Genomic DNA, 9,031 nt, shown 5'->3' on the forward strand with positions numbered 1-9,031 from the left:
GGGCATACCCGTGCCCAGTTAGTATAAAAAGAAGTGCGGTGGCTATCAAATGAACCCCCATCGGCTTAGGCGATGTCCCTAGGCAAATGGGTGTTGTAGAACAGGGAGGAGGCTACCGTCGCATTGTCTAGGGCAGAGTCAGCTGTGGATACTCGGCGGTTGCGCACATTGAAGATAGGATAGAAGTCTTCTGCAGGGGCCGATTCAGAAATCGGAGCTGCTGGTGGAATCGGTTCTTTGCCAGGTCGGCGGGCGCATGGAGAAGAGACTGCGGGTGGAAGTGTCGAAGTGATGGGGGCAGGTGCTTCAGATTCAGAGGTCCGCAGAACTACAGGGACTGACCCTTCAGAGGCTGATGTCCGTTGTCTCTTGGATGGGGGCATTTCGGTAGAAGCCACCGCCTCGGTTGAGGAAATCTCAGTCACCTCGTCGTCCTTAGAGTCGCTATCAAAAAGCTTCTATTTATGGACGTCCATGTCATCAGTGGGGGAGTTGGGAGAAGTATACTGGTCGTCCTAGTTGGAAATGGAGCGGTAGGAGGGGATGTCTTCGGGCGCAGAGGTGGCGAGAGAGTCTCGAGATTTTAGGGATTGAGAGGAGGTGCGAGGACGACGGCAGTGGGAGGACGAAATGTGGGTTCTTTTTCGGGTAGGCGGAGAGGCTCTAGGTTTTCGCTCTTTGGGAGGGGGAGGGCAGTAAAAAGGAGCTGAGAAGCCACAGAAGGTTTGTAAATAGGGAATTTGCAACAGCGGGGTGGCGGTGGTAGGGTAGATGCCTAGGTGACTGGCTTGAGCGGGGCTGATGTCACGGAGTCTTTGGAAAATGGGACAAAATATGCCGGAGTAGAATTGGGATTTGGAGTCCGACCGCCAACCTACAACACAAGGAAAAACAGCGAGTTAGAGCATAACGGTAACAGTGCAATAAGAAAGAAGAGAAAGACAATGTTACTCACCGCGGGGGATGAAGGCAAGATGGTAATTAAGATGTAAATCAGAAGGAAGGTCCGCGGATAGAAATTGTCCTGATACATATAAAGGGTAATGGTGCCACACTTTGTCTGAAGATGTAGTACAGAGCAAGAGGGGTAGCTTCTGAGGGCGTACACAAAAAGACTGGTATCCCACACCGATGTCTTTGGTGCTTTTCTTAAGGAAGTAGTGGGAGAAGATGTCTCGGCTGGTGATTTTGGGCTCGCCAGTTCTATTGTATGCATTTGCGGCATACATAGTCCTCCAAAAGTTTCCTATGCCTTGGCAGGGGGGATGTTGAAGTGATTACACACCTCGACATCCAAGAGAGTGAGGGGCAGCCATAGACCGGCAACAATTTGACCCACTGTGATCACGACGTGACCGGGGCGACAGGGAACTAGGTGAGGGTAGTGTGTGATGGATGGCACGTGCTCTAGAGTTATGTTGGCTGGAATGCCATAAGCAGCCCTAATGATGTCTAAATTAGGGCGGTGGCAACGTAAGGGTGGAGGTAGTAAAGAGGCTGGGCGGCCGGAGGTGGAGGGGGCCACTGTAGGGGCAGAGGGAGGCGGAGACACTACTTTGGGTAAACGGGAAGTGGAAGAATCGCTGGAGTTAGAGCCCGATATCGGAAAAACAGAGAGACAAATGCAAAGAATGGAAAGAACTTACTATTTAGCTTGAACAAAAATAAGCAAGGCCTAGAAAACGTATCGACGAAGACCAAAAAGAAAGTGTTTATGCTTGAGTAGAGAGCCAGTGAGAGGAAGGAACCGCCGGAAGACCGAAGGAGCACACGTAAGCCGGAAACAGATAGAAAGAGAGCAAAAATGGAGCAGTGGAAAAGAAAAGATGAAGGGGGGGAATAAAATGAAAAAGAGGGGGAAGAAGGAAGTTTAAACCAAGGACCAAAATATCGCCGATATATCCGATATATCATCGATATATATCGTTTTTTTGGTACACCGATATCGATATTTTCGACATATATCCACCGAATATTGAACCCTTTTTTTCTAATATATATCAAAATTTTCAATATAAAACTTTATATCTCCGATATAATCGATATTTACAATATATATCGTTTGACTTTTTGACTATTTTTTAATATAAATTCGATATTTGCAATATATTTCTGATATTTTAAATAGTTTGGACTGGTCACAAAAAAATAGATATATCCGATATATATCGGTGTTTGGGTACACTGATATATTCACCGATATCGATATTTTGGTCCTTGGTTTAAACAAATGAAGGGCAAAGAGGTAATTATTGATATTGGGGAATTCGAGGAGTCAGGTAGACCGCCCAGCCAGATTGAGACACATGGAAGCGCGAGGTACGAGGGGCAGCTGAAAACGCGCGTGATGAGTGTAGTCTCATCACGCGCAAATCGAGAAAAGGGAAACGTGCATAGTGAAAAGAGAGTAACCAGGAAAGTTCTCGACCCCGGATCCATTAACAGGACTGCGCAGTCGAGAAGGGACATTTGTAGTGGCATAATGTTGGAAGTTGGACTGGGTTAGCGGCGCAGCGGATAGGACGCAACATAAGATGGAAAAGAGGGGAAGTACGAGATCAGTACCGTAGAACTCTAGACCGCGACGTGGCATACGTACGGCAGGAAGGAGAGTCATGCGATGATGCGACAGATGGACGGCCTAGAAAGGGAGGAAAGGTATATAAAAAAAAGGGATGGGATGAGAAAAAAGGAGGCCACTAGGGCAAAGAAAAAGAGAGAACAGTGATAAAGAGAGAGAAAATAAGAAAAAGAAGAGATTGTGTGAGAGAGAGATTTAAGATCTATATATTTAAAGGAGATTGTATGAGAGAGAGATTTAGAGTCCATACATATATAATATTTACATATGAAACAAAATAAAATATCTCTAAATAAGATATATATCATACATATCAAGAAATTGAGTATTGGTAAATACTCCGTAACCCAATATTTTATATTGTGATTGCACTTAAAACATTGTGATGTCGACAAGGCTTTTGGACGGGGTAGGTGGTCATACAGTAGTCAAATGGTGACACGGTAGACGGCTGACATGCGACGAGTGCAGATGATCCTGGCATCCAGCATGGATGCTCCCAGAGAAAGAAGACAGGGAATTTATGGCTTCTACAGTTCTACTCCCTTGAAATTTGCCACCTTGCACGTAACACACTTGGGGTGCTGAGGGAATTTATGGCTTTGCCACCTTGCATGTAATACACTTGGGGTGCTGATGCGTATTTGTTTCTTTAAGATTATATGCTGATAAGATCGAACAAGTAAGTACTTGGCAGAGCCCACCACAAATCTCGATCACCTTAAATATCTCAGCGCGTGGTCATCCACAACAACAGATTTGCGCTGCCTGTGAAGATTTCAGTCAATGGGTTCTCTAATGGGGGGTTGGGACACATCTAATCCAGATTCAAAATCAGGTTTCACTATAAGCTATTTTGTGTCATATAAGCTTGTTCAAAAATTGTTCTCTTGTTACTGACATTTTCATTCAGATTTCTCGGATGTTTAATATCTACTACAGTTCAGACTAAAACTAATGTTATTTCCAGTGATATACCAAAGGAACAAATCATCCACTAGAGAAGAAATTGAGGCTTATTGGAGATCAAGGGGAAATACAGAGAAAGAACTTCTACAAGATGGTTCTTGTTCACCAGCGAGCACTCAGGTACGGTCTAATTATCTAATATCAATATATATCTTTTGTTTTCTCATTATCTTCATCAATTTTTAACCTATGTCGTCATGCAACCAAGTGAAGTCGCCCCTACACTTCTATAAAGCAAAACCAGAAGAATAATGTGCGGGTAATTCACGTTATTTACAACTTGTTGAAGGTTGTCTGGCATAAAAAAACGCCCCTACAAAACATGGAAAGTGTTTGGTAGATTCTACCAGCAAAACCGCTGGTGAATAAATTCGGACTGGTTAATTTGTGTGCACAATTTGAGTGGAATTCGCTTACATACCTTAGCAAGACACAGGCGAACCTCACCTCAAAACACTTGTATTTCGTATAGCTTGCAATAGATATCTCATTTTCATCTTTTGATTCAAATCAAAGCCTGGTTCCAACCATTTTTCAGGCAACAAATCAGTCATTCAATACCATGTTCCTTTTTTCACTCTAGTACACTTGTTAAAGAAAATTAGAAACGTTGTTTTTGTTGTTAAAACTCTACCTGTAACAGGTAAACACAATCAATGAGTCAGGGGGAATACTGCAGCGATCAAACTCCCTGCCTGTGACTGATAGGAAAGGGGACTTTCTGGACATCGACCCTGAAACAGCTTTAAAGAAGCCCATGAAGACAGACGACTGGTGAGTACCGTGCCCACAACCCCCCGGGCCAAGGCTTGATTCACTTCTTTGGATTCTATTTAATTGTGTCATGTATTTGAGTATTTCACAGGTGGACTAGGAGCAACTGGGCATTCCTGAATGATCCTCCTGTGATAGCAGCTGAAGGTCCTTCCTACAAATACGCATCCCAGTACCATATTACCGACTATGGATCCGCATAACCAATTACTACTCTTCATGGAATAAGCACTTGAAGAAACTCCTATTCGGCTATTCCTGATGCAGAATGTTAAAAGAGAATAAATGAGTATATGTCAGCTTATTTGATATGCTGTATATAGGACTTGTAGGACTATAGAGTGTGATCTTGCTGTTTTTAAGCAATGTAATTATATAAAAGAAATGGATTGTATCTAATTCAATTGTTTTGATCTTCAACTGCGAAAATTTCTATAAAGTAGATTTAAAGAACTATATAATAGACTTGGCTCACATCTTAGATTGATGATTGATCAACACTTTTTTCCAAATATTAATCAACAAAAAATGGATTCAAAATGGTTCAAACTCATTGGAATGTGTTACAAACTGCTAGCCGTAAAACAAAAAACAAAAAACAGACAGTACTAATGAAGAATGTGAATCTTCATTTCAAAAGTGACTTCTATTTTCCTTCTCCCCCTCTCTTTCGTGTTCTTTGAAAGCTAAGCTGTATTTGGTACTTTACAAAAGTACAAGTATTGCTGCACTGATATACTGATATACTGGACAAGAAGTCTCCAACACAGGTTCCACCAAGTAGCTCATGTTGTAGGTGGTAATGCATCGCCCAACAAGGTCAAACTTTCCTTCCTGTCTATACTTTGAGGCTGTTGTTGCTGAATTGCTTTCTCAGCTTCATGCATCCTTAAATGTCATTGAACTCAGTTTCTCTCCTATGATTTCCCCAGGAACTACATCCACAACTTGTTCAGCTTGTTGTTGCTGAATTGCTTTCTCAGCTTCAAGCATCCTTAATGTCGTTGAACTCAATTTCTCTCCTGTGATTTCCCCAGGAACTAGATCCACAACTTCAACCTGAACAAAGGCCAGTGCTTAACAGATTAGTAAGAATTTTTATTACTGTTCCAGAATAAGTTCCGTGATAACTCAAAGAAACGCAACTGAGACGTCAGAAACTCAAAAATATACACCTTCAGTTGTTGTAGCCCTCTCTCAGCTCTTTTTTTGTTAACAGCATTTCCACCTGCTTTGGTTTCCTTGCTGGTTAATCAACATACGAAATTATGTTCAATCCACATAAAGTTCTTATCGAAGGCAATAAGTACTTATAGGACATCAGACTAAAGTTCGCTCACCCTGATCTCTCTCCTTAATCTATTATGTACCAATAGATAGACTATACGCTATCAATTAGACATAAATTAAGATACTGCATATGAGTGTTAAACCAGTCCAAAGGATTTTGAACATGGTAAACTGATGCAGTGTGTGGTGGAGAAAATGTTGCTTTTCAATCGAATCAGTTGAACGTCTCAACAGCGTTGCCTGAAGCTCGGCGACCTTCCTTCGAATCAATTGAAATTCACAAAGAACTTATTTGAAACTCGAAAGGCATCCAAGACTTGTTGATTCTACCAATAGAAGACCAAGATGTGGGGAGATAAACAAGAGAAAACACTTCTCTAAACAATTTTTTATTAATCAATAGTTTATTTTCGTGTTACATCTTTGAGGCATATTTATAGCCTTCCAAACACTTCAAAATGGAAACATAAACATCTAGAAACCCGTAAATTGATACTACTACCTTAAAGGACCTAAAACTGCATAAAATACTTCAAAAATAACTCTAAAAACTTCTGAAAATGTCCTAAAAACCTTTAGAACGAAAATACATAAAATAAGCAACTCCTAACATAAACACTAACAAGCATGGATCAATATTTGGAATTTCTTAAAACTAGTTGATCTTGACCTGTATCATAAACAGTAAATGACAAACAACATAAAGGCAAAGTCCTCATTTAGATGAAGAGTACCAACATAAAACCAAGTTTTGAAGAAAACCCAGATGACCAAGCAGACAAGCCCAAGAACTTGACGAGTTCAAAAGGAACTATTTGTAGCTCATTTTAATTGAAAATGGATCATATTTAAGTATCTAACTATTTGTTATCTGTTTAATTTCTCAACCAACTAAGATGATAGCTGACCAACCTGACAATAATAGCCTCCAAACTTTCATCAACAATGGAAGGACCATAAGGATCCGTGATCGGCTCAACTTGCACCATCAGCTCCGGCTTAACTGACTTTTTTAGTCCCGCAACAAAATGCTATGAAACTTAGTGAGAATTCAACAAATAATATTACTAATAGTAATACTTAATTGAAAGACGACTATTTAAAAACAACTCGAAATAGACCATAAGACAGTGGGAAACATTCAATTTAATAGTAGGAGCAGACCCTCAAAAGCAATTGAAATACCATAACACTGCCTTGACTGACAGTGTTCAAGAACGTACTCCTAATTTTTTACTACATAAACAGAGTTCATGCATGAGGCAGTTTGTAACAAAGACTTGCAAGAAAGCAGTATCCAAACATTTGACATAATCTAAACATGAAACCAAACTGAGACAGTAATTCCTTTGTTCTAAAAATGTGAATTACCTTAATGTAGCCTTCCACATTTCTCATCCTCTTCTCAATTGGTTCAATTAGATTGGCAAACTGTAGATAAACATCAGTAAATTAGAGTCTCAAACTCTCGAGTATAGATTGAGATGACCAAAACTAATAAAAACACAACCTGCATCAAACCAACCTCGCAATATCTGCCACCTTTCTAAATTCTTAGTTAGTTAGTCTGCTAGCTGGAAATTCTTTTTGGCTTCCTCATCAATCCACTAACACACAAACTGATTATTTAATTGTTATCTACCACTAATGAGTTAGCTCTCGATAGAATTAGCTGGGCCTCACGTAGTTAGCATTTGAGATAGAGGCTCCAATTGGCATTGCCATAATTCTGAAGCTCTTCAATCTCCATATCTAACCACAAACAGAATCTTTAAAAAAAAAACTCCATTTTCTATGCTTAGTTTTTTTTTGTTTGGGGTCTCCCCCCCCCCCCCCCCCATTTTCAGTGAAACCAAAATCCAACAGCATTTTTTTTTAACATTTTCCGGTAAAATTACATGAATGCAAAAGCATTCAACATTTGGTATCAGAGTCGACCCCATGTTTAGCTAAAGTGGGCCAAATAGGAGTTGGACTCCTTGCGAGGTTGAGAATAATGAAGCATGGGTAGTAGTAGTACTTTTAGCCAAAGACAATAGTAATAATAAGGTTTGTACGGAGTACCTTTTTATTGATCAACATGGGACCATCACATACTCCAACTACTACACGCTCTTTTGCCAATTCTGCACTTGCCTGAGACAGACCATTCCCCCACTTTTTATGTAATGAAGCAACCAACTTAGAAGAGAAAAAAAGGCTTCGAAAGCAAACCTTTAGAAAAGAGCGATGGCCGTCGTGCAAACGGTCGAACGTGCCACCAACAACAACAGCTCCATATAACTTTGGTGTTGGAGAAGAGTTGGAATTTTTTAACGTTTCTTCTTCAAGATTCCCCATCCAAGAAAGAGAGGACACAATAGCCAAGGAAGATAGACTTGCTGATACGCAAGAAAACAAAGAGGGCCGTTGGTCACGGTTTCTTTGGTTATTTATTCAAAAGTTCCAAATTTCAAAATAATAAAGTATTTAAAAAAATTATATTATTATAAAATAATAATTGTGGACATTGAACCTGGACTATAATCCTGGTTAAGTTAGAAGTAGGAATTTATTTGGTGACATATGAACTGGACTCAGCTAATGACGACATTAAATTAGTCTTAATCAAAGTATAATGGAGGACAAAATATTGTACCAAACTATTTTTCGGTGAGTACCCATCAGGTTAGACCAAGGTGGCGATGGGTACCCGTTTAATGTTTAATGTTTAATGTTTAATCTTTAATCTTTAATATTTAATCGGAACCGAAATTGTAAAAAAAAATGGGTCCTGTTACTGAGGGACCCCATATTGTGTTGGGCAGATTCCAAAAAAAATAATTATTACAAGTGTGTCATTAGTCTCAAAAAGTCAAAAAAAAAACAATTATTATAAATGTATCATTGGTCCCAAAAATTTGTTTTGTGTTGGGCACCTCCCAAACCAACGTGAATTTTCCCTTTTCAGCCTTTCTCTTCTATTCTATTCTCTTCTCTTCCACCATCCTAAATCTTAAACCATTTAAAACTATATCCTAACACTAACATTAAACACTGAATATGAATATGCACGTGATTAGTAGTGAATATGCATGTGTACGATTGGTGAATGAGAAAATTTGAAAATCCCTTTGCGACAGGACTTGGTCATTCGTTATTAGGCACACCAAAACGGTTCAGTCACACCGTTCTGATGCGAGTCCAAAACGATGTGGTCATGTCGTTTGGGATTTGACTTAGAAAAAAATCCCAACGATATGGCCAATATTTGGACTAAGTCCCCAACGATATGGCCACACTGTTTGGGATTTGAACTTTGAAAAAATATAAAGTTTTGTTTTTTGGCCTCTTGACCGGTGTGGGCACATCGTTTGAACTAAGTCCCAAACGGTGTGGCTAAGTCGTTTGGGACTTAGTCCAAACAATGTGACCACA

General features: G+C 39.9%; 2 protein-coding genes across 2 annotated transcripts; one reads left to right on the plus strand and one right to left on the minus strand.

Annotated features, from left to right (window-relative positions):
• The first annotated feature begins 2,746 nt into the window (after positions 1 to 2,746).
• Positions 2,747 to 4,723, plus strand: LOC147514889 (uncharacterized). Its single transcript, XM_086585404.1, has 4 exons — positions 2,747 to 3,419; positions 3,552 to 3,670; positions 4,194 to 4,324; positions 4,416 to 4,723. The coding sequence occupies exons 1-4, from the start codon at positions 3,368 to 3,370 to the stop codon at positions 4,525 to 4,527; spliced, it is 414 nt and encodes a 137-aa protein (XP_086441530.1). The 5' UTR covers positions 2,747 to 3,367; the 3' UTR covers positions 4,528 to 4,723.
• A 91-nt stretch (positions 4,724 to 4,814) lies between these two features.
• LOC147514890 (phosphopantetheine adenylyltransferase-like) lies at positions 4,815 to 8,039 on the minus strand. The gene is made up of 6 exons (XM_086585389.1): positions 7,829 to 8,039; positions 7,679 to 7,750; positions 6,986 to 7,045; positions 6,527 to 6,645; positions 5,500 to 5,569; positions 4,815 to 5,383 (listed from the first exon to the last, which is right to left on the minus strand). Exons 1-6 carry the CDS (start codon positions 7,952 to 7,954, stop codon positions 5,204 to 5,206), a joined length of 627 nt encoding a protein of 208 aa, XP_086441515.1. The 5' UTR covers positions 7,955 to 8,039; the 3' UTR covers positions 4,815 to 5,203.
• Positions 8,040 to 9,031: the final 992 nt, after the last annotated feature.

This window comes from Coptis chinensis, chromosome 2 (assembly GCF_015680905.1).
Source record: "Coptis chinensis isolate HL-2020 chromosome 2, ASM1568090v1, whole genome shotgun sequence".
NCBI classification, from domain to species: domain Eukaryota; kingdom Viridiplantae; phylum Streptophyta; class Magnoliopsida; order Ranunculales; family Ranunculaceae; genus Coptis; species Coptis chinensis.

Bases quoted from the DNA above. Each gene is read 5' to 3' on its own strand.
- LOC147514890 (XM_086585389.1), bottom strand. From the start codon at position 7,954: ATGGGGAATCTTGAAGAAGAAACGTTAAAAAATTCCAACTCTTCTCCA. The intron at 7,751-7,828 runs GTTTGCTTTCGA...GGTCTGTCTCAG, and splicing joins GCCATCGCTCTTTTCTAAAG to GCAAGTGCAGAATTGGCAAA. The intron at 5,384-5,499 runs GTGTATATTTTT...GCCTTTGTTCAG, and splicing joins GAGGGCTACAACAACTGAAG to GTTGAAGTTGTGGATCTAGT.
- LOC147514889 (XM_086585404.1), top strand. From the start codon at position 3,368: ATGGGTTCTCTAATGGGGGGTTGGGACACATCTAATCCAGATTCAAAA. The intron at 3,420-3,551 runs GTTTCACTATAA...TGTTATTTCCAG, and splicing joins TAATCCAGATTCAAAATCAG to TGATATACCAAAGGAACAAA. The intron at 3,671-4,193 runs GTACGGTCTAAT...TACCTGTAACAG, and splicing joins GTTCACCAGCGAGCACTCAG to GTAAACACAATCAATGAGTC.